Source organism: Cornus florida, unplaced genomic scaffold (genome assembly GCF_030987335.1).
Source record: "Cornus florida cultivar Cherokee Brave unplaced genomic scaffold, ASM3098733v1 CherokeeBrave_3.0.0_Hap2_Chr01, whole genome shotgun sequence".
Lineage (NCBI taxonomy): Eukaryota > Viridiplantae > Streptophyta > Magnoliopsida > Cornales > Cornaceae > Cornus > Cornus florida.
In genome coordinates this window covers 105,541,876-105,566,957 of record NW_026775571.1, presented here as the reverse complement: position 1 = coordinate 105,566,957, position 25,082 = coordinate 105,541,876, and the positions used below count along the sequence as shown (strand labels likewise).

General features: G+C 34.4%; 4 protein-coding genes and 1 pseudogene across 4 annotated transcripts; 1 reads left to right on the top strand and 4 right to left on the bottom strand.

The window, feature by feature from the left end:
- Positions 1-146: 146 nt before the first annotated feature.
- On the bottom strand, positions 147-3,429 carry LOC132279679 (F-box protein SKIP19-like; annotated as a pseudogene).
- Positions 3,430-4,297: 868 nt separating this feature from the next.
- On the bottom strand, positions 4,298-7,520 carry LOC132311872 (putative F-box/LRR-repeat protein 23). Its single transcript, XM_059810012.1, has 2 exons — positions 7,056-7,520; positions 4,298-5,164 (listed from the first exon to the last, which is right to left on the bottom strand). Exons 1-2 carry the CDS (start codon positions 7,382-7,384, stop codon positions 4,522-4,524), a joined length of 972 nt encoding a protein of 323 aa, XP_059665995.1. The 5' UTR covers positions 7,385-7,520; the 3' UTR covers positions 4,298-4,521.
- Positions 7,521-8,204: 684 nt separating this feature from the next.
- Positions 8,205-11,618, bottom strand: LOC132311862 (F-box protein SKIP19-like). The gene is made up of 2 exons (XM_059810001.1): positions 11,154-11,618; positions 8,205-9,221 (listed from the first exon to the last, which is right to left on the bottom strand). The coding sequence occupies exons 1-2, from the start codon at positions 11,483-11,485 to the stop codon at positions 8,579-8,581; spliced, it is 975 nt and encodes a 324-aa protein (XP_059665984.1). The 5' UTR covers positions 11,486-11,618; the 3' UTR covers positions 8,205-8,578.
- A 2,099-nt stretch (positions 11,619-13,717) lies between these two features.
- Positions 13,718-15,518, top strand: LOC132313175 (uncharacterized). Its single transcript, XM_059811890.1, has 2 exons — positions 13,718-13,973; positions 14,347-15,518. The coding sequence occupies exons 1-2, from the start codon at positions 13,907-13,909 to the stop codon at positions 15,210-15,212; spliced, it is 933 nt and encodes a 310-aa protein (XP_059667873.1). The 5' UTR covers positions 13,718-13,906; the 3' UTR covers positions 15,213-15,518.
- A 611-nt stretch (positions 15,519-16,129) lies between these two features.
- On the bottom strand, positions 16,130-23,054 carry LOC132311855 (protein BREAST CANCER SUSCEPTIBILITY 1 homolog). The gene is made up of 14 exons (XM_059809994.1): positions 22,992-23,054; positions 22,697-22,750; positions 22,502-22,572; positions 22,018-22,131; positions 20,777-21,261; positions 20,238-20,348; positions 19,132-20,112; positions 18,925-19,025; positions 18,261-18,447; positions 18,082-18,182; positions 17,843-17,975; positions 17,587-17,752; positions 17,314-17,432; positions 16,130-16,667 (listed from the first exon to the last, which is right to left on the bottom strand). Exons 1-14 carry the CDS (start codon positions 23,045-23,047, stop codon positions 16,326-16,328), a joined length of 3,021 nt encoding a protein of 1,006 aa, XP_059665977.1. The 5' UTR covers positions 23,048-23,054; the 3' UTR covers positions 16,130-16,325.
- Between the last annotated feature and the right edge of the window lie 2,028 nt (positions 23,055-25,082).

Below are 25,082 nucleotides of genomic sequence, written 5' to 3'. Positions count from 1 at the left end.
AAATGCCAACAAAATCATCTTCCACCAATTAAAGATGCATCATAATGAAGGTAGTATCTTGACTAGATATACTTGAACCTTTTTCTTTTTCTTTTTTTCTTTTTTTTTTTCCGAAAAGTAAACTTCCCTAGCAAGTAGCTGCTACTAAGCTTAAAATTGCAAAGAACGATGAAGGGGAAAACATGCCTGTATTGCACACCACACACATACCATGGGTTTCCTCATACTTGAGAGTTTTTGAAGGCTACTGCTAAAGAGGAAAACAGCTCTACAAAAAGTCACGAAAATCACTGTCATCAGGGAATTTTGTAAAGTCAATGTAATCATAGATGTCACCATGGTTCATAGTCATCATAATCAGAAAAGGAGTTAGTGTTAGAAAATCCAAATGGATTATCCTCATCGTAAATTTGAGCATCAAATCCAGAGTCTCAGTGGAATCGTGAGGAAGTCGCAGATCTTTGATCTTCTTATAAAGTCCTTTGGCCAAATCCCCTTTCAGATTAACATTGAAACACTGCCGCAGGTCAAGGGATTCAAGGTGAGGACAACCATTAAGAATCGCCTGCAGGCCAACATTTGTCATCCTATTTCCAAAAGAGTTGAAGGTGGCGTAATTCAGGCATGTTTCCTGCAATAACTAGTGCTTCGTCGTCAAACTCTATTTCTATGTTCTTGCTTTTCACCCCTTTGTTGTTCAATGAAAATGACTTCAGCAGAGGACAACAGCGACCAACAGCTTCAAATGCTTCTTCTGAAACATCAGTGCAGAAATACATGTGAAGCTCTTCTAGCAATGGTAGTCCTTTTAGCTGCTTCGCTCAAACCATCACATGAAATGCCATAGCAACTGAAAAGACGAAGATGTCTAAGTTGACTGGTCCTGTAAAGAGTTTGTAAAACTAAGTGGCAAGAAAGATGAATAATTCCAAATAAACGAAGACTTTTTTGCATCTGTGTGCCTCCTTGTGCACCATGTGATAATATGAAAGAACAAGGTGTGAAGGAAACTCGAGATATCCTCTATTGTGTTGCAGCTGCTGATTTGAATTGACAAAAATGAGTATATTTGACAATGAATGAGCTCCATTATGCAGAGAAACAAGGTTGTGCCCTAAATGAACAAAACTTGAACAGGAGTTATTGAGCAAGTAAATCTTGATTTTGTCTTTAAGATTGATCTAAGTTCAACTTTAAACAAGCCAAGCTTGAGCAAAAAAAACACTCATTCTAAACTCCAATGGGCATCAAACTTTTTGCTACTGCTATTGCAGCAATATGAGTACGTTGGAATCCAAATACAGGGACACATATATGGATCACATGGCAGCTCATGATTATTGGCACAGGGTCGCGATCCCGCGAGGGTGAGCTAACTCCAAAAACCCATCCTCAGTTCGGATTGCAGGCTGCAACTCGCCTGCATAAAGCCGGATGCAAAGACAGCCAGGAGGTTTACCTAGAACCAGCCACCCTTGAAAGAGTTCGTAATAGCTCACTGATTGAGCCCTCTTGCGCCGAAGATGAACGGGGCTAAGCAATTGAGGTTGATTTTGAAACAATTCATTGCATTTTACCGTAGACTTGCTAGGGAAATCAATTTTCTCATTCAAGAATGAGCAGCTGGCTACCTTGGGTACCAAATGAATCGAAAGATTTATGTTTGGTTCGGGAAGGGATTATGGAAGTTTTTAAATGAATAGAAAGATAATCTACTTTCATTAAGTGATTTATAAGATAATCGAAAACAGAGGATCTTGAATACTATTCGAAATTCAGAACAACGGTAATTCGCAATTTCTAAATTGAATATATTTTTGATTTTATTTAGAAATAGGAAAAGATAAAACAAAAAGAAAATAAGAAATATAAATAAAAAGGGGTATTTTTTATGGAAAATACAAATCAATATGCGTGGATCATACCTTTGATTCCACTTCCAGTTCCTATTAACAAAATTTGGTTGGAACATTTTCCTTTTTATCAGGCATCAGTAAGATATGCATACAAAAACAGACTTTTGAAAGTACCAAACATTTCTATATAATTCATGGCCCTTGTAAAAGAAAAGTACTTTGTCTTAAACACCAAAATTCACATGTAGCAAACATTTCTATATAATACACAAATTCATACGTAATCATTTCTAATTCTATCAGTTCTCATCTTCTCCTCACACATGCATCTCCACATCCACATTTTGACCAAACTTATTTTATGAAAATTGTGTTTCCAAAAAAGCCAATATTCTGTGCTATAGGTATTAGTTTGTCTAATAACCATTAAATAGAATTTATCATTAAATCTTGGTTGTATAAATTGAATCCAAAACAGGTATTTCCCGTATTTTTAAGAGTCCATGTATAGCTCAACCTCCAACTAAGATAAACGTGCGACTTTAAAAAAAATGAAGTTGAGGCATGATTTTCGAGAAATATATACATTATATTCGCGATATGTATTACAAAGGGGGGTGTTCCTAACAGATAAACTATGCAATTTATAGGATCAATGATACCATAACACTTAACAAATCACAAATTACGTTTATTGACATCAAACCATCAATTGAATTGACATTTTCATTTTAGGTCTAAAAAATTAGTGAAGTACGATTAATACTTTAAGTTCTTTCTATCATTCCAATTTTATCGTTAATCAAATGGCCAGTGAAAGAGAAAATTCATAAAAGATATAACATACATTTAGAGAACAAAACTAGATATTACTAAACATTACTCAGTCAATAACAGCTATTTAACCAGTTGAACTCATCATCTAGAAAATCCTAAAAAAAAAAAAAAAACTTTAGCATAACATTCAATACATAAATTAGGGACAATATTTAACTATCAGCAATCACTAATCAGCAATGTATTTATATACATATATATATATATATATATATATATATATGTACGAATCTAAAAAACAGAGTTATACCGTTCGGTGATGTACAGAAGGGTCTCATCGGTGCCGAAATACTCGAGATTGATGTCGACCAACTGCCCACAACTGCGATCGATGGCGTGCATCGCCATCTTCTCGAGATCGTACGGCATGGCGAAGAGGTCCCCCAAATTGTGCATGTCGATGGTCCTCCACATCGCAGCGTCTTTGCAGATCTTACGCCACGCCATACACATCTTCTGCGCGCTCTCAAGGATCTCTATCGCCCCAAGCTTGTGCATATCATCGCCGTCACGTCTGGCGGCAGTTCCAGCCAGTTCCTCCTTTCTTTGGCCCGCCAGTTCCTCCTTTTTTTGGCCCGTTTCTGTGAGGTCGAGGAGGACGCCATCGATCGCGAGATTTTCCGAGAAAGTTTTCGGGATATTCCGGGAGAGTGTGGGGAAGTGAGAGAGATCATTTGAGTGGGAATGAAGAAGAGAAACGGTGGATATTAGGGCTTAAATGGCTGGATGTGTGTGCTGAACGTGGGCGGGGTTTGTGGTTTGAACTCTCCGGTTAAAAACGGTGCTTTGGAGACATTTATAGGGATTTGAATATTCTCCTCAATACTTTTTCAATATCCAAATTATCAAGAACAAAATTTTAATTCAAAATCAAATTATATAATAAAAAATATGTTATGTCATTATTTTAATTTTTTTATAATTTTATATATACAGAATTTTATCTAAAGAAAAATTAAAATGTAATTTTTTGAACATTAAATTAAGTATTAGAGATAAGTAGACAAAAAAAAACATAGGTGAAAATCATTTAAGTAACAGGTAGTTTTTTGACATTTTAGGAATCCATCACAAAATGAAAAATCAAATTTCCAACATTCATTTAGTTAATAAAAAAAAATTTCAAAAAAGTTACAAAAAAATATTACTAGTATTTTATAAATTTGGATAACATGAAAGGAAGAAGAAAAAATGTTTGTACTTACCAAAATTATCATTATAAATTTAAATATTACAAAAAAATAAAAAAAATAAAAATAAAAAAGAGTATTTTTAAAAACTCTGTAGTTCAAGTGGTACAGGACATTGTCACACGCATCATACTCATATAGTGGGTTCGAGACCCATACAAAAATGTTTTTTTTTTTTTGGGAAAAAATGACTGGTCATCTAATGATGATCATTAGTGTACCCAAAATATGCAAAAACAAAATTACTTTGCTTTTGCTGGGTTTTCCTATAAAATGTCAAAAAGCATCCCAAAAAATAAAAAATAATAAAATAAAATTGGTCTACAGTAGTGATTTAGGAGCATAATTACCGAATTCAAATTATGTGAATGTGGTGGTGTACCTCACATAATGTGAATTTGAATAACAAAGACATACAGTAAAAAACAAATATCTTCTACAAAGCTCAAGTCCCCCCCTTAGGTACAAAGTACGCTCATGTTCATAAAGAAAGATGATGAAATTAACTCTGATCAAGCACTACATCAGACTGCAACACCATTTCAGCAATCTTATCCAGATGAGCAAAATGCCATCAAAATCATCTTCTACCACCATCATGAAAGTAGTGTCTTGACTGGATATACTAAAACTTTGAACTACCACAGCCTCCACTGTCCAGGGGCCCACTGTCGAGGGACTTTTGTGTAGTAGTCATCATAATCAAAGTCACTGTCATAATCTAAGTCATTATCTTGGTAGCTGTCACCATAATCGTCAAAAGAAAAGGAGCTAACGTCAGAAGATCCAAATGGGTCGTCCTCATCGTAAATTTGATCATCAAATCCATAGTCTTCGGTGGAATCGTGAGGAAGTCGCAGATCTTTGATCTTATGAAGTCTTTTTGCCAAATCCCCTTCCAGATTAACATTGAAACACTGCCGCAGGTCAAGGGATTCAAGGTGAGGACAACCATCAAGAATCGCCTGCAGGCCAACATTTGTCATCCTATTTCCAAAGAGTTGAAGGCGGCATAATTCAGGCATGTTTCCTGCAATAACTAGTGCTTTGTCGTCAAACTCTATTTCTATGTCTTTGCTTTTCACCCCTTTGTCGTTAAATGAAAATGACTTCAGCAGAGGACAACAGCGACCAACAGCTTCAAATGCTTCTTCTGAAATATTAGCGCAGAAATAAATGTGAAGCTCCTCTAACAATGGTAGTCCTTTAGCCGCTTCACTCAAACCGTCGCATGAAATGTTATAGCAATAGATAAGACGAAGACGTCTAAGTTGACTGGTCCTGTAAAGAGGTTGTAAAACAAAGTGGCAGGAAAGATGAGTAATTAGATATAAACATAGAGTATTTTGCACGTGAGCCTCCGTGTGCACCATGTGATGATATGAAGGAACAAGGTGTAAGGGAAACTCAAGGTATCTTCTAGCGTGTGGCAGCTGCTAATTTGAATTGACAAAAATGAGTATATTTGACAATGAATAAGCTCCATTATGCAGAGAAACAAGCTTGTGCCCTAAATGAAAAAAACTTTAATATAGATCTAAGTTCAAACTTCAAACAAGCAAAGCTTGAGCAGAATAACACTCATTTCAAAACTCCAATGGGCACAAAACTTTTTGCTACTGCTATTGTAGCAATATGACTACGTTTATTGGAATCCAAGTACAGGCCACATATATGGATCAATGGCAGCTCATGATTATTGGCTCGTGAAAATTTGGCTATCCATAATTCACGAAGAGGCAACATTTTCCTTTTTATCATGCGTCAGTAAGATATGTATACAAAAACAGATCTTTGAAAGTATCAAAATTCATGGTCCTTGTAAAAGACAACTACTGTGTCCATGCAGGCACACAATTCAAAAGGGACCAGTGAACTCATCCAAGTAACTGTCAGAACAACCCTCACCAGAAAATTCAGGAAACCAAGGACGGCCGAACAACTTCAGCCTGGAAAATATGCTGTAAAACCTAAGGGTCAAAATGAATAAAACAACCAACAAAACCATAGTCAACATACTTTCGCACTGAAGACAAATCAACTAAAAATTGATTCAGCTCAACAAAGTTTCCCCAACTATTAGGGTTATGTTGTTTTGCCATTTTTCTCTCAGAGCACAACTTCTGTTAAATCATACTTTATGATATATTTCTTTAATATAGAAGACCATGTTAATTTTGCTCTTCTGCTTCTATCAATACCATATATGTGCACCATCACTCTTCCTCATTGTTGCAATTTTGGTGTTCAATACACATGGCCAAATCAACTTGGTTAATTTTCTCTAATTACCTCAAATAAGTGTTGTTTCAGTCAGTTCACATATGTATATTTCTAATTCTGTCCTTTCACGTCTTCTCACACATGCATCTCCACATCCACATTTTGACCATACTTATTTTATGAAAATCTTGTTTCCAAAAAGCCCAATATTCTATGCTGTAAGTATTAGTGCATCTAAAAACCATTAGATAGAATTTATCATTAAATATTAGTTGTATTTATTGAATCCAAAATGGGTATTCAAGCATTTTTTAAGAGTCCATGTAACATAGGTCAATATTTATTAATTTTGTAAGATCGTTGTGCTCCAATTAAGATGAACTTGTGATTTCAAAAAGAATGAAGTTAACACAGCATGATTTTCAAAACATATATATTCCAAAGGGAGTTCGTAATAGATAAAGGTATGCAATTTATAAGATCAATGATACCGAAACACTGCACAAATCAGAAATTACGTTTATTAGCATCAAACCATCAATTGAATTGACATTTTCATTTTAGTTCTAAAAAATGAGTAAAGTACTATTAATAATTTAAGTTCTTTCCTTTATCTTTTCCATTATATCATTTATCAAATGGATGGAGAAGAGAAATCCATAAAAATCACAAAAATTTAGAGTACAATGTTACAGATCAGCTAGATACTACTAAATATTAATCAATAAATAACAACTATTTATCCCAACTAAGTTGAACTCATCATCTAAAAAACGCTATAACTAATAGAAGAAAAACAAAAACAAAAAACCCTAGCATAACATTAAGACATAAATTCATAGACGGTGTTTAACTATCAATAATCACTAATCAATAATGCATTTTAAACACAATCACAGCACATATACATATATATATATATATATGGATCTAAAAGACAGTGTGATACCGCTCAATGATGTACTGAAGAAGCTCATCGGTTCCGAAATACTCGATATTGATGTCGACCAACTGTCCACAACTGCGATCGATGGCGTGCCTCGTCATCTTCTCGAGATCGTAATCCATGTCCCCATCCCCCAAATAGTGCATGTCGATGGTCCTCCACATCGCAGGGTCTTTGCAGATCTTACGCCACGTCATACATACCTTCTGTGCGCTAGTCAGTATCTCTATCGCTCCAAGCTTGTGCAGTATCATCGCCGTCACGTCTCGCGGCAGTTCGAGCCAGTTCGTCGTTTCTTCGGCCGGTGGCTGTGTGCTCGAAGAGGACGCCATTGATCGGCAGATTTTCCGACGAAGTTTTCAGAATTTATGTGGTAAGTCAAGGTCTTTACGCGTCTGGGGGTAGAAGGGGCTCGTACCAATAATTTGAAGATAAATTATTTATATTTTAAAATATAATACAATTTTTTTTTTCTCTTTTGGTGTGGATATTAACTTCTATTTATAAGTGAGATCTTCTATTGCTGGAATTTTAAAAAATTGCCTGTGTTACCCTTACTTGGAGTTCAACTAAAATTTTAATAGAAAAGGATCAAATTTGTATCCATCATCTTCCTTGTATCAGAAAACATTCATACCACTTTGATAGTTTTTATGATTTAATAAAAAAATGGTGACTAATCATTCAACTTGTGTAAAGTGCATCTTAATTGAAATTTTTATTAAATAAGTCTACAAAAGGATAAAAATAATGGATTTAGCTTAATGGTGTTTATTAAAATGATTTTTTTTTCTCTCTGTTTTTTTTTCCTTCATAATTTTGTAAAGTTCAAAAAAAAAACCAACAAACAAAACAAACAAACAACATCTCTTAAAACCACTGCTCTCTTCCTTATGGACTTAAAGACGCTCTTAGGCTACCTCTTGCTAATCATACCATTGAAAAAATTATGTGTATTTTTTGGGAAAAAATGACTGGTCATCTAATGATGATCATTAGTGTACCCAAAATATGCAAAAACAAAACATGTCAAATAGCATCCCAAAAAAAAAAAAATTGTCTACAGTGATAAGAAATCAAAAACCATAAACATATGAGTAGTCATTTAGGGGCATTATTACCGAATTCAAATTATGCGAAAAATCATTATCCTAGACATAACAAAGAGATAGTAATAAACAAATATCTTCTACAAAGCTGAAGTCCCCATGGGTACACAAAGTAAGCTCATGTTCATAAAGAAAGATGATGAAATTAACTCTGATCAACAGCAACTTATTCAAGCACTGCATCAGACTGCAACACCATTTCAGCAATCTTATCCAGATGAGCAAAATGCCAACAAAATCAACTTCTACCACCATCATGAAAGTAGTGTCTTGACTGGATATACTAAAAGTTTGAACTACCAAGCAAGTAGCTGCTACTAATAAGCTTTAAAATTGCAAAGGAGGATGAGGGGGGCAAACACACACCACACACATACCATGGGTTTCCTCATAATTGATAGTTTTCAAAGACAACAACTAAGATAAAAAGGGCTCCTCAAAGTCAGAAAAGTTGCTGCCGCCAGGGATTTTTGTGAAGTCATCATAATCAAAGTCACTGTCACCATCGATTTCACAAGAGCAATCATAATCAGAGGAGTCGTATAATTCAGAAGGGCTCTCATCACCAAATGAGTCCGCATCGTAAAATTGAGCACCAAATTCATAGGCTTCAGTGGAATCGTTAGGAAGTTGTAGATATTTGATCTTCTTATAAAGTCCTTTTGCCAAATCCCCTTCAAGATCAACATTGAAACACTGCCGCAGGTCAAGGGATTCAAGGTGAGGACAACCATCAAGAATCGCCTGCAGTCCAACATTTGTCATCCTATTTCCAAAGAGTTTAAGGTTGCGTAATTCAGGCATGTTTCCTGCAACTACTAGCGCTTCGTCGTCAAACTCTATTTCAATTACCTTGCTTCTCCACCCTATGTTGTTTAATGAAAATGACTTTAGCAGAGGACAACAGCGACCAAAAGCTTCAAGAGCTTCTTTTGGAACATCATGGCAGAGATACATGTGAAGCTCTTCTAACAATGGTAGTCCTTTAGCAGCTTCACACAAGCCATAAGATGAAATGCATAAGCAACAGATAAGACGAAGACATCTAAGTTGACTGGTCCTGTAAAGAGTTTGTAAAACAAAGTGGCAAGAAAAATGAGTAATTATACATATAAAAAAGTTTTTTTGCATCTGTGTGCCTCCGTGTGCACCATGTGATAATATGAAGGAACAAGGTGTAAAGGAAACTCAAGGTATCTTCTAGCGTGTGGCAGCTGCTAATTTGAATTGACAAAAATGAGTATATTTGACAATGAATAAGCTCCATTATGCAGAGAAACAAGCTTGTGCCCTAAATGAACAAACTTGAACAGGAGTTATTGAGCTCAAGTAAATCTTTATTTTGGCTTTAAGATAGATCTAAGTTCAAACTTCAAACAAGCAAAGCTTGAGCAGAATAACACTCATTTCAAAACTCCAATGGGCACAAAACTTTTTGCTACTACTATTGTAGCAATATGACTACGTTTATTGAAATCCAAATATAGGCCATATATATGGATCAATGGCAGCTCATGATTATTGGCACGTGAAAATTTGGCTATCCATAATTCACGAAGAGGAAACATTTTCCTTTTTATCATGCGTCAGTAAGATATGTATACAAAAACAGATCTTTGAAAGTAGCAAAATTCATGGTCCTTGTAAAAGAAAACTACTGTGTCCATGCAGGCACACAATTCAAAAGGGACCAGTGAGCTCATCCAAGTAACTGTCGGAACAACCCTCAACAGAAAATTCAGGAAACCAAGGACGGCCGAACAACTTCAGCTGGAAAATATGCTGTAAAACCTAAGGTCAAAATGAATAAAACAACCAACAAAACCATAGTCAACATAATTTCGCACTGAAGACAAATCAACTAAAAATTGATTCAGCTCAACAAAGTTTCCCCAAATATTAGGGTTATGTTGTTTTGCCATTTTTCTCTTAGAGCACAACTTCTGTTAAATCATTTTTATGATATATTTCTTTAATATAGAAGACCATGTTAATTTTGCTCTTCTGCTTCTATCATTACCATATATGTGCACCATCACTCTTCCTCATTGTTGCAATTTTGGTGTTCAATACACATGGCCAAATCAACTTGGTTAATTTTCTCTAATTACCTCAAAAAAGTGTTGTTTCAGTCCGTTCACATATGTACATTTCTAATTCTGTCCTTTCTCGTCTTCTCACACATGCATCTCCACATACACATTTTGACCATACTTATTTTATGAAAATCTTGTTTCCAAAAAGCCCAATATTCTATGCTAGTATTAGTTCATCTAAAAACCATTAGATAGAATTTATCATTAAATATTAGGTGTATTTATTGAATCCAAAACGGGTATTCAAGCATTTTTTAAGAGTCCATGTAACATAGGTCAATATTTATTAATTTTGTAAGATCATTGTGCACCAATTAAGATGAACTTGTGATTTCAAAAAGAATGAAGTTAACACAGCATGATTTTCAAAACATATACATATATATATATATTCCAAAGGGAGTTCCTAATAGATAAGGTATGCAATTTATAAGATCAGTGATACCAAAACACTGCACAAATCACAAATTACGTTTATTAGCATCAAACCATCAATTGACTTGACATTTTCATTTTCGTTCTAAAAAATGAGTAAAGTACGATTAATAATTTAAGTTCTTTCCTTTATCTTTTCCATTATATCATTTATCAAATGGCAGGAGAAGAGAAATCCATAAAAATCACAAAAATTTAAGAGTACAATGGTACAGATCAGCTAGATACTACTAAATATTAATCAATAAATAACAACTATTTAACCCAACTAAGTTGAACTCATCATCTAAAAAACCCTATAACTAATAGAAGAAAAACAAAAAACCTTAGCATAACATTCAAGACATAAATTCATCGACGGTGTTTAACTATCAGTAATCACTAATCAATAATGTATTTAAACACAATCATAGCACATATATACACACATATATATATACATATAAAAGACAGTGTGATACCGCTCAATGATGTACTGAACAAGCTCATCGGTTCCGAAATACTCGATATTGATGTCGACCAACTGTCCACAACTGCGATCGATGGCGTGCCTCGCCATCTTCTCGAGATCGTAATCCATGTCCCCATCGTCCCCCAAATTGTGCATGTCGATGGTCCTCCACATCGCAGGGTCTTTGCAGATCATACGCCACGTCATACACACCTTCTGTGCGCTAGTCAGTATCTCGATCGCTCCAAGCTTGTGCAGTATCATCGCCGTCACGTCTCGCGGCAGTTCGAGCCAGTTCCTCGTTTCTTCGGCCGGTGGCTGTGTGCTCGAAGAGGACGCCATGGATCGGCAGATTTTCCGACGAAGTATTCAGAATTTTCCGGGAAAGTGAGGGGAAGTGAGATAGATCATTTGATTTGAGTGGGAATGAAAATGGGAAATGGTGGTCATTATTGAGATATTATTTTTATATCGTGCCTCATCAGTCACTTTATGAGTCAAAATATTCTAAACAAAAAAAGTTAAATTAAAGATTAGAAATTATTAGAGAGAAAAAGCATTCGAGGAGATCATTTCTGACATAATATTTTAGAGAATTGTTGGAGAAAGTAATTTTTTTTTTTTTCTAAAATAAAAGTAAATTGGTATATAATAATTTGAAAGATAAATTATTTATATTTTAAATTTTAATACAAATTTCTTTCTCTTTTAATACCAAAATTTTAATTATAAATTTGCCCATTTGGTATTTAATAGAAAAGGGGCAAATTTGTATCCATCATCTTCCTTGTATCAAAAAAACATTCATATCACTTTCATGGTTTTTATGATTTAATGGTGACTAATCATGCAACTTGTGTAAAGTGCATTTTATTTGAAATTTTTATTTAGAATAAGTCTACAAAAGGATGAAAATTATGGAGTTAGCTTAATGGTGTTTATTAAATGATTTTTCTTCTCTCCTGCTTCTTCTTTTTTCTTTTTTTTCTTTTTTTTTTTCATAATTTTGTGAAGTTAAAAAAAATAAATAAAATAAAATAAAATTCTCGTAAAATCACTTCCCTCTTTCTTATGGACCTTTTAATATGGACCTTTTAATTAAGATGTTCTTAGTTAGTACACATGATACACTATTGTAAAGTATAAAACAGAAGGAAGGAGAGAAATATGAAACACGAAGAACACAAGAATATTACGTGGTTCAACCACTAGGGTCTACATCCACAGCACAAAGAGCCCAAAGGACTACATCACTTTATAATATATTCTCTCTTGATCTTTGTATACAATAATCACCTCTGTTTATAGGTGAAAGAATAGAGGTGATAAATATGAAAAATACATTAATGAAAGATTTCTAAAATCAATACCATAAATCACTCCAATCAATATTCTATCATGGGCTAAAATCTCTCCTATGATATTCTTATATCAAATATTCTGTCAAGGAGTAATTGAAGGATTCCTATAATAATATATTCCAAATATAGCATCTTCTAACACTCCCCCTCAAGCTGAAGGGTGTATGGAAATAACACTCAGCTTGCATATCAAATCATGAAACATCCTTTTCCAACGATTTGGAAAAAGACAATAAAACTGCTAGAGACACGGTGAATGCGAAGAACAATGCTACCGAACACACCGGAAGCCCAAATAAGTCCACAAAGAACCGAACATATGGCGAAGGTAGCGAACAACAATGCTACCGAACACACCAGCAGCCGAAACAAGTTAATAAAAATTATCGCCGAACAAACTGGCAGCCCAAACAAGGCACAAATAGCAGCAAGAAACCCTTAGCAACATTTCAGATTCCAAGGGAATACCCCAAAATAGAGGTCCGAACCTAGGAAGAGAGATTAGGCTCTGATACCATGTTGTAAAGTATAAAACAGAAGGGAAGAGAGAAATGAAACACGAAGAATACAAGAAGAATATTACGTGGTTCAACCACTAGGGCCTACATCTACAGCACAAAGAGGGGCCTACATCTACAGCACAAAGAGTCCAAAGGACTACATCACTTTATAATATATTCTCTCACCTCTATTTATAGGTGAACGAATAGAGGTGATAAATATGAAAAATACATTAATGGAAGATTTCTAAAATCAATACCATAAATCACTCCAATCAATATTCTAGGAGTAATTGAAGTATTCCTATAATAATATATTCCAAATATAGCATCTTCTAACATACACAACGCTTTTTTGCTTTTTCGAATCTGATATGCGACTCGTATCGGCCAGTTTATACTAATTTTGTCCGAATCTTTTACACTGCAATCATAACGGACAGTGCGAACCATAATATTTGTATATAACTAATGGTGCGAACCATAATATGTGTGTGTGTGTATATGTATATATGCGCGCGCGAGGGACCACACTAAGGCAAAGGGTTGTGAATGGTTATGGACACATGAGGCAATGGAAAAGTCAAACCAATACCCACAATTGCGCAAAATTAACTACTATTAACCAACCATTCTCAGATGAGCAAACACCAACAAAACGTAGATTATTTACATAGAAAATAGAGAGACAAACCACAGAGTTACACACAGAGGAAGAGAGAAGAAAAAGAGAGAGAAACTGCAGAATCAATTCTCTCTTTTTTGGATCTCTTTAACTCATCATAATTCCTTTTTGTTTCTCTTCGCCATCAATTATTGTTGCTACATTTCATGACACTCATTGTATCTTATCATCATTACAAAATATTTTTTTTCTCTTGTAAATTGTTTTTCGGGAAAATATGAGTGGGGTTCAAGTAAATTCATCTTCAAGAACAAGTGAACGGCATGATCAATCGACTTTGGAAGGTGAATTATTCATTGCATCACTCTTTTTCGAATTAAATTTTATAATTAGATCAAAGAATATAATTGCATAAATCTTTCATTGTTTTCATATAAAATTATGTTGCTACTATTATTTAATTAATGTATTATATGATAGCTTATGTTGCAGAAAACCAAATATATATATAACCAGTTCTTGCTTCATTTTGGACACTTATAAAATGATTAATTCTCAATTAAATATGGCTTCTTCATTTTTTTTTTTTTTTTTGCCAGAAATGATATGTGGTATAGAAAAAGTCAAGAAATTATATATGCAAGCTAAATGTATTTCTTCATTTATATTATCTTTTGTTAAATTCTTTCTTTCTTTTTCTTTTTTTCTATTCCATAGGTGTGGCTGCAACTGTTAAGTTACTGTTAAAATTAATTCAAGACCATAATGCGGCGTGCACTAAAGAGAAAAATGATGGCCGGAGAATGCTAAGGGTGGCAGGAATGATGACCATTCTCGAAAATGTTAGGACAAGAATTCAAAAGTGCCAATCTTTTGGCTTGAAAAACGAAGCTGAGCTGAGAGGATGCAATGCCGATCACAAGCCTTGTAATGTCCAAAGTGACAAAAGGCCTAGTGAACCAATAATCGATGAGAAGTCTAAGTTAAGAAAAGAGCTCAATGCAAGCTTGGCAGCACGAAAAAGCCTCGAAATCATGTGTACTAGCTTGGGAAAGGAGAAAGAGATTATGGCAGCAGAGCTAGCAAAAAAGGTTCAAGAATTGAGTGGAATGGAGGAACTCACTAACGACCTTAAAGTCCAAAATGAAACGTTGTCGGAGAAAGTAAAAGAGTATGCTGCTGAGCACAAAGAGAAGAAAATTGGTCATGGAGGAGAGACAAAGGCGAATGCAGCCCTCCTAGAGCGCAACAAGGCACTTTCAGAGCAACTCCTAAGGTCACTTGACGGGTATAAATCCCTAAAGAGGAAGTTAAAAGAAGCAAAAGAGGAAAATGAAGCAATTCGCACAACAATGGAGGAAATGGAGGTGGAAGTCGGAGCTAGAGTTGAATGGATACGTGGATTCAAACAACACATTGCCACGAGGAATGGACAACGACTTGATATTGAAAAGGAGATTTCAGAGTTGGAGAATGTGTTCGAGTGCCTTGAATTGAAGGTCTCCGAACATGGGAAGAAGAAAGGAGAGTGTGTTAAGCCGAAAGGCGAGATCAGTGCTAGTCAGCCTTCTATTCTGGCATGAGAAGAAAGGGTAAGTTAAAACCGTAAGTGTCTGGTACAGAATTTTCTGCTAACATTTTCCATATAGATGGAAAAACAGAAATTTCTATGGTATCAAAATAAAATAAAAAGGAATCACTTATAGGGTATCGTAATAGGAGTGACTAGTGATGTTACACATTGTTCATATGCTATTGACTGTTCAATTTTGTAGCCCATGTACTGTTCCTGAAGAGTTGTATGATCCCCATTTTTGTCTTCTTTGAAGAGAGAACAAAAATGTTGCACTTCATCAGTTGATGTTGCCTTTTGTAGTCTCTCAATAAAAGTTCTGGAGTCTCAACTCTTTTAGCATTAAAGCTTTGCGCAACCAACTTTTTTAGTTTCATGTTTCATGTTGCATTGTTCGAGATTATGACTTATACTGAAGATCGTATGATAATGAGATTTTGTATATATTTACTTTTAAGTATGATTGTTTTGTACTTGCTGTCCTGCTCAGATTAATCAAGCAAACAATACATGACATTATTCTATAACCTGTGCATAAAGTTCAAGTCATGATTCAAATGAAAATAGAGAAACAAAACTTGTCCAATTAGAACGGAAAAAATTAAAGCAGGATCAAAGTGTATCAACAGAGATGTATTTCAAAGTAGGTCAAAACGAAGAAGCCTTCGTTACCAATACATATTACTCAAAACACCTGAAACAATGCTAAGCTATGACAGTCCAACTAATCAATTTACTACAATCAATAATAGTATTGGAAAATCAATAGGTGCTCTAAATGGTATTCTGTGATAGTGAAATGCGACACTAATTAATAGGTAATCACAATAATTAATAGCTAATCTATGATTTTTCAAACTTCCACTCAGATTATATAATCAAAACATGAAAGCACAATATGTTTCAATGAATCTTCTTTACCACCATATCACATGAAACAATTTTGTATACAGTCTGCTCTGAACTAATAGATATTTAATGATTTATACTGCCAAACTTCAGTCACAAAGTTGAAATATATTAACATGATGTTTATACACATTCAAGGAAGAAAGATTTAGTGACATTATAGATTAAAGAATTGATGAAACATGAAGCGCAGTCCTACAATCAAGCAACTCTTTTATTCTGCTAGGTTTTGTAACTTACAGCCAGCAATGGAGTTCAAAACCCATGAATTGCTTGCTGTTGTGGCTCCAATAGAACTTGCTAGAGCCACTGCATCAGACCGCCTACGGTTAATAATGAAATTTCTCTTGCTGGGGTCAGACTTATCGGGTAGCTCAAGGCTGTAAATTATGAATGTTGGAGACGTAGAGCATCCAGATGATGAATGTCCTGAAATAGGCTTTCTGTGCAGAACTGTACCTCCAGCAGCAATTATAAGATCTTGTAGATAACCCTTGTATGAAGCTATAAAGTCTCCAATAAAATAAAACTTATACCCATTGAAAAGCTTTGGTTGCTGCAAGTAAGGAAAATTGTTAACTGAAGCTTCTACACAGGAATATATATTACCTCTGAACTGAATATACAAACCAAATATATACTCATATTTTGATATGCTATTCAAGAATATGTTGAACCCCACAGCAAGATGGTATAACCTAATTAATGGAAGTCTTTTGCATATCAAAACCTGCTTGCTATCAACTAGTTAAGGGATGACAACTCAAGAATCAGTAACCGAGACAGTATAAGCTAAAGATTTAAGAGAGGAAATTGAATGATGAAAAACTTCCTTCTTGTTTCTCAACTCTACAAAACATTGTCTCAACTATTATCTTTCTATGTCAACCCATGTTTTTGGTTAGTTCGCTTCCCTGGCATAACTAATAACGAAAAACATGGAAAAGATTATTTGCCATGTGTACTTCCATAACAGAGACCTTTTATACTTGCATTATGGAGGTTACAGATGTACCATGAGTCAAGGTTATGGTACACCTACATTAGGTTCACCAGAGGATGAAGACAACAGTATAGTTTAAACTTCTAATGAGTTATCCTCATTAAGTTGCTTTCCTATACTTTTCTAAAGAAGTATCAAATTTAGTTCTACAGTCCATAATTTTTTAATCTGTTACCAAAATTCTAGATGTGGAAATAACCTTGTTTAAGATTCTTAATCTTCCAAGTTGAGGACCATCCCTGATCCCGTGGATGTCAACACCAATTTCGTAATGCTCCTCGTCAACAGGTTCCATGGCTTTCATGCAAGCCTTTATCCCTGCAAAACCAGAAAAAGGAACCAAGAAAAATAATAATAAATAAATAGCTAAGTGCAGACAAGATATTAGTTAAAAAATTTACACTTGGAAAATCTTAAAAATGCTAAAATTTGATTCAATCAATTTAATCATTATTAAAAAAGTTGTACTAACAGTCAATGCTCAGTATCCACTTCCCCTCCAAGATTCCAATCAAAATCTTGAGGGTTCTTCGGCATGCTCCATTCTCATCTGTTGAAGCAATGATATGGGTGACACTTGAATCCCAGTTCTTCAATACTGTAACTCCAGATAGCCTCTCAAATTCAGAAACAATTTCCTGCAATTCCAGATATCACTTTAATAAAGCAATGGAAATTTTCATTTAGAATCAAATCAGACCAGAAACAACATCCAGATGTTCATTTACCTTCTCTGCATTTGTGAGAGCTGAACAGCAGAGAACCAATTTTTGCAAAGATCCACAAGAATTCCAACGCACGCACGTGCTGTTGGAACCAGCACGCTTAATTGTAACTTGTGGTTGGTAGGTCTGAGTTTGCCTGTAAATAAATTTTAAAATGGGGAAGTAACAAATTAACATTGCAGAAAAGCTCTCAAAGTAAGATCACAAAAATTTCAAAACTGTTCCTGGGAACGGCAGCATACCTTTTTGGATTACATATCTTTTGCCTTTTTACTTGAGTTCCAGATATCTCATTAGGCAATTTAGAAGAGGCATGAAGAGGACATAACATGACAAAATTATCCTGTCACAATAAAAAATCAAATGAGTATATGCTTACAATGGAGTTCTTTTTATTAAACTCGGTCTATTGAGCAAATACATTATCCCATCGACACTGTAGGATCAACTTTGCGCAAGTAAAATGAAAGCTCTTGCGACAACTCTTCTCATAACACCCAAGAGCTGCCCCTTTGATGTCACAGCAACAGCATTTCATCCTTCGACTTCTAGCTAATTCAGCTTCAAGGTTGATTGCATTATCATCTTGAAAATATACATTGGGGGCCCTGTGTATATGAATTTGAATAGTTAAATTAGACCAATGATATCAAGGTTTTACCTATTGTATATATCGGGACCAAGTTTTAACAAATGACCCAATTCACTTAAACCAGTCAAGCATTTTTCAAGTCAGAATGTTCAGAAATTAATAAAATTATTCATGCTTTGGCTAGTAAATCACAAAATTCCAATGATTTTAAAATGGGATGGGAGGAACAGAATTGCATTTTTTTTTAAATCTTGATGTTATTAGTTACAATACTCAGCTGCTGTAAACCTTGCTTCAAGTATTTCAGCTTGGATTAAACAGAAATAGGTCCGGAAGAGGTATTTTTAAGACAGTAGATTAGCTTTGTACGTTTTCCAAAGTCATCCTACTAACATCATTCTGGAATGAACTAGCAATGCAGTTGTGTCACACGCTGACTTATACATGACATTTGGAAGCAGTTGTATTTTTCCCAGTTAATAGAATTTTATACCATTCTGTACAGTTCCTGTGTGCATGAATGACCTTGGATCCTCCATCATGATCTGCTGCAACAGGTTTTCCATTAAGGTAGTGACACATGACTCCTGAGGCCTGTAATTTTGGTTGCAGAATTAAGAAGCATATTGTTTACAGGTAAAATTTAAAAACAGACTTATAACAGAGGGAAGGAATCATGTTGAATAGAAACTTGATATACCTCGGAGTCTTCGGCAGAATGACAAAAGGAACACTGAATTTTATTAAGAACAGTGCCACATTTACGCAAAAGTGCACCAGAACTGGGAAGAGACCTCTCCTTTTCTGATGTGTTATTCAGATCTTTGACATCAGAATTGCCTTGAACCTTTTTACTCTTTGCAGAAACCTTGTTATTACCATCTTGAACAGCATCAACCGACTTACCCTTTGAAATATTGTTGGTGAAGATTTTCGGCCTTTTTGAACATCTCAGTTCCCTAGCATATTTCTGCTTAGTTATGGTCTTAATTTCACCATTGCAGGTTCCCACCCCCAAGTCAGAAACATTTCTATCATGTGCCACATTATTCTTTGCAGAATCCTGGTTCTGGGTTTTGAAGCTTGCACGTTGATCTCCAAGTAGATGATCAACACTCTTCCTACGACTTTTGCCAGTTTTCTTAGACTTAAGAACTTTGTCACTGCTTCCTTTCTGATCTGATGAAGTGGAACCATTGACCACAGTTTCATCACTCTGATTAAAAGATTTTGCTTCAGCAAATAGAGTAGGAAAATTTTCCAGCATTGTTTCTGTAGCAATAGCGTCAAACTCAACTCTCCCACCACTTTTTTGAGTTCTTGCTTTCAAATTCAATGGATTGCCGTTATTGTCAATCTTCTCTGGAATAATTCTTTCAGCCACTTCCTGTGAACCAGCATGGATTCCAAGAACTTCACCCTTACTTCTCTTGGCCTGCTTTCTGGTGCTTCCACCAGCCTTCCTACCTCTCTTATTAGATCTTTTAATTTGTTCTTCACTGTTAGTGCCTTTGGTCCTAAGAGAGGATGTGGGTAAGCTTTCTTCTGTATTGTCAGCCCCCTGCTTGGGAACCACACTTTCTGTTTGTCCACTTTTGGGCTCCCGGATAGTATTTGTGCCCTGTGAGGATGCTTTGCCTTCCTTTCCTGGAATTCCATCAGATTCATATGAGTCTGCAACCTGCATTTCACAACTAGTTCAGTAATAAACCTGAGCAAGAATGGAGAAAAAAAGTAAAAAGAAATACTATAAAGAGAAAAATGAGTTTGATGTATCCATGACATTATTAGTGCACATCAGCATACCTGCATTTTCAGTGGAGTTGAACAGAGTTCAGGAGAACAAGGTCTTTGTGTCCATTCAAACATTTCACTGTCAAAGTAATCTGCATCATTCAAGGCAATATTTGTTTCCCCCTACATGAAGTGTAAAGGCATTATTAAAGAATTTAAGGCAATAAATGTATAGAAATTTTTTGCATTGATGAAATACTATGTAGAGACCCTGCAAGTGACTCAGCAAAACCAAGCTTAACTTTAGACAGGGGCAGCACAAACTGTGTCAGGTTCTGCAATATCAATTCTTTCTTCACATATTATAGACTAAGATCTGCTAGGTAATTCGTTAGAAGTTTTGAAAGATTATTAATGAACTGACTATATAGACCAGATAATAACAGTTATCCATAACCCAGTTACTGAATTTTATGCTTTTCTAAGTTAACCTATCCAGCTTCATGTATACACAATATATACCAGCTAAGATGATGACTCAATGTACTTCATGAACAATTTCAGAATGACCCAAGCTTATTACAAACTGATTGAATCTTTAGAATACTTACTGTTGGAGTCATATTAGAAGGGATTTCATCATCAGAGTCCTTGATATCACTGAAGCAAGGAGCTTTTGGTGTTGGATCAATGTCATTATTACCATCAATCTGCTGACTTAATTTTTCTATATCATCTTCCTCTCTCAACCAGAAGAATGGAGAAAACACTGGCTCTCCATTTTCATTTAAAACAGTTTTCTCCATTGATAAAACTGAACTTTTGCCAGGTCCATTGATAGTTTCACCCCTCCCACCTTCAAACTTTGCAGGCCGTGTTGGAGTCTCTGAAAGAGGATACTGTGGCACCTGAACCCTTTTTTTCGTTGGAAAGGAAGGTTTCACAGGGTTCAAATTAGAATTTTTTAGGTTATGTCCTGATGATTGTTTTGAGCGTTTCCTTCCTGATCTTCTCTGATTATCTGGTGCCTCAAGGCTAATTCCATCATTCTCTTGTTCTCCACTAACCCTATCACCTTTGGGTTTGTTCTCTCCATCTGTACAGAAAGAAAAATGATATTGATAAAAATAATATAATAATAAGTGTAGGATATAGTTAACTGATTATTGCCCTTAATGTACAAGCTGGTTAACTACCTTAAGCCTAGTGCTTATGGATATGACAAATGTGATTGTAATTGTATAAAAAATTTAATTGTGACACCAAAAAAATAAAATAAAAAACAGTTGTAGGTTATAAATGCTAATGAGAGGCTGTTATGTGCATCCACTTGATGCTTTCAATATCTAACCATTTGCACATCACAGACAAGAAAAACAAAATCTTTACTGTATTATAATAAATAAAAAAATTAAAAAAACTTTTTGCTAAACTAACAGGAATTTACTTGCATTGCACACTTCAAACCTCTTTCAATTAAAAAGTCATGCACTATCAAAAATAAATAAATAAATTGCGCCATACAGAACATAAAGCTAGACAAAATCAATAATCTTCCGACTTTCAATGGGAAATATTTCCAACGGGCCAATGACCTAACGGTACCAGGTCCCTACTTCCCAAAGGGAGGTCAAGGGTTCGAACCTTAGTGGAGACATGTGTGTGTGAGTACCATCTAAGGAAGAAAAAAAAAAAGAAGTTAAGCATTATTTTACATAAACAGGATACTAATCCTGGGAAGCATAATTCATAAATGAAATTCCAACAGTATGTATTAACTAATAAATTCTTTCAACAGCATTAGCATTTGGAACTTGTGCTCACGTTTCAAATAAGCATACTGAAACATTACCTGATAATTTGGTTGAAGGTGCCATTTGAGTGACAAATATATTGACTCCCGAAGCAACTTCCATGCTCTTGTATATGCTAACCAAATTATCCATATGAGGAGCAGGGCGAACCTCTACGGCAGAAAATATTAATCAGTTAGCCTATCCATCAAAAAATGCACGGACTATACAGATATGAGTAGTAACTAAACCAATCAACAAATTCAGCTAGATAAATTAAACTTGTTTAGGATTAAATCATTCTATGTTATCCACCGCGTTTAAAAGCAAAAGCATTTACCATTGAATTATTATTGATTGTCACAAAGAAAATGCAAAAGTGGCTATATTAGCAGATCAGTTTTAACTAATGAAAAAATATATATATCAAGATTTTATACACATTATTCGCATTGATAAGCTCCAATTATATTTTACTATTTTTTCCATAAATTATAACATTTAAATAAAAATAAAAATAAAAAAACAAAGAATCATAAGTACCTCTACGCCGATATGGAACTTTACAGACAGGACAATCGGAAGCTGATCTCATAGATTTCTCAATGCATAAACTGAAATCACACAATGAACAAAAGTATCAGACTCATAATTTTACACTTCGAGAATGCTTCCTTGGTATGTGTGTGTAAAAGAGAGGACGAAGTAAAGGAATTGAAGCTGAATCAGAGGACTTACTTGCAAAATACATGATTGCATGTGAGTGAAACTGCAGAATTCAGGAGACTCAAGCTGCAACAATAGAAAAGAATTGCAAATGTCAATCTCAAGTGTTCAACCCTAGAATAAATTCCGAAACCCTAGAAGAAATATAAACCAAAAAAAAATTCATTATGCTCATTGGAAGATACAGAGTTCAAATTAATATAATCAATTAAAATTTGACAACCATGTCAATGATTAACATCGATCTACACCGACACATTTATACACACACATATATACGTAATACGTATGTATTTGCAGAGATTACCAGATGGGGCACTTGAGTTCTCTGCCCATTTTCTCAAGATGCGAAGAGTCCGCCATTTTTTCCAGTGTGTGTGTGTGGGGGGGGGGGAGAGGGAGAGAGAGAGAGAGAGAGAGTTGAGATTGAATCGGAAGGGGGTGAAACAGTGAGGCGCGAGACTAGTGGTTTTCAAGACGTTGTTTGAATTTTTAATCGCGCGAGACATTTGGTATATTTTCCCGCTGCAATTCACTTTTGAGATCTCCTATGTGGATTGAGAACCGTGGGCTTTTTAAAAATTTTATGGGCCGATCCAAACCCAATCCAATTTTTGGACTAGTTGAAATAACTTCTGCTACTATAATTGAATTTGAGTTTCAAATTTTTAATCTTGGATTATGACTCAGGACTCAGGACTCAGGACTCAAATTTAACTTATATTATTATTAAAATGGCTGTAAGTTGAGCCTATGTAAACAGGAACCGAATTGAACACAAACTTAACTCGAACAAAATGGACCAATCAGAACCTAGAAATGTAAGTTGATGGTAGGTTGAAGTTTATTGGACTGTCCCACATCAACTAATCATCTTGTAAACTAATGGCAAAGTTTTTAAAATGTTCATATATTTTAAATATTTTGGGAGTTAAAGTTATAAATATTGGACGATCTACGTGTATATAATTTATTTAAATATTGAAAGTAGGTCGGTGTAATTTATCCAAGAATTTATTAGTATTCTTGCAATCATGATCAACCAAACTTAAGCATAAAAATTATTGTCCACAATAAATTCCCGAAAGAAATTAAGTTTTTATTGTCCACATGAAAATTATTGTCCACAATAAATTCCAAAAAGAAAAGGGAACACCTCGGGATATCCTCTCTTTCAAAACTTAACTCTGAGGAAGAATAAACTAATAAACGTGTTAAGATCATGCCCTTTTTTATACTACATAAAGTAAAGCTTCTTCGGTCATTAGTCATAAATTATTGTTATTTTTTTTTCAATAACAAATACTTTAAAAAATACTCTCAATAATTCAATTCAAGATTAAGTTCGGACAATCTTAGGATATATAGTATTTGTGTAAAAGATATTCTTTGAGGATTGTAATAAGGCACGAATCTACAGAGGGACAAGGGACAATTGCGATCCTAATTTATTTTTACTATTATACCTCCATTAATTTATTTTCTTTAATTATATACCTATAAAATATTACTATTGCCCCCTAAAATTATTAACCCCCAACATAATATACCGGTCTGTCTGGTAATAACTTATTTACAAAATTAATAATTTTGATTATTGGCCTATTTTTCAGTCTCTTTATTTTCAGACGAAAATTTGTGTACACACTGCGGGAATCATTCACATTATAGAGTAGGAGGTGAAGAATTTTCATAAGCTCAAGTTGGTAAAACCTTCTGCCCATCTTATCCTCCCAACCTGGCAATTAAAAGAAAATTAATTATTATTATTATAAATAAATAAAGAGAGAATTTGAACTTGGGTTGAATATGGATAAAAAAAAAAAAATTTGATTGATATTAAGAACGAGAATTACAGAGATAAAGTTTTTTTTTTTTTTTTTTATCGGTTAGAATAATGTCTAAATTTGGATTGTGCCTGCACCTCAACCACCAAAGTTGATCTCAATTATGTCTGAGTTTTTATCATATATATGGGCTAGGATTATGTCTAATGACACTAAACAGGTTTGTATTGTTAGTAAAAAAAAATTGTACTAATTTAGAATTGCTTTTCAAAAGCTTAAGTTTAAAATAAATTTGTTTAAATATGTATATATATATATATATATATATTTAAAAGTTTGATAACTAAAAATTTAACTATTAATAAGGCTTGATAACTAAATCTTTGACGATCAATGGGTTTGGTAACTATCAAATGTACTTTTAGTACTTATCGATTTTAATAAATTTGTAGCTTTTAAAAATGTATTCTTATTATTTTTTATAAAGACAATTCCATCCATAATCAAATACGATGTTTATTAAAGAAATATTATTGTAAAATTAGTACTAACACCGTATTTTAAAATATTATCTACTTAACATATTAAAAAATAATTTAATTATAATTTTT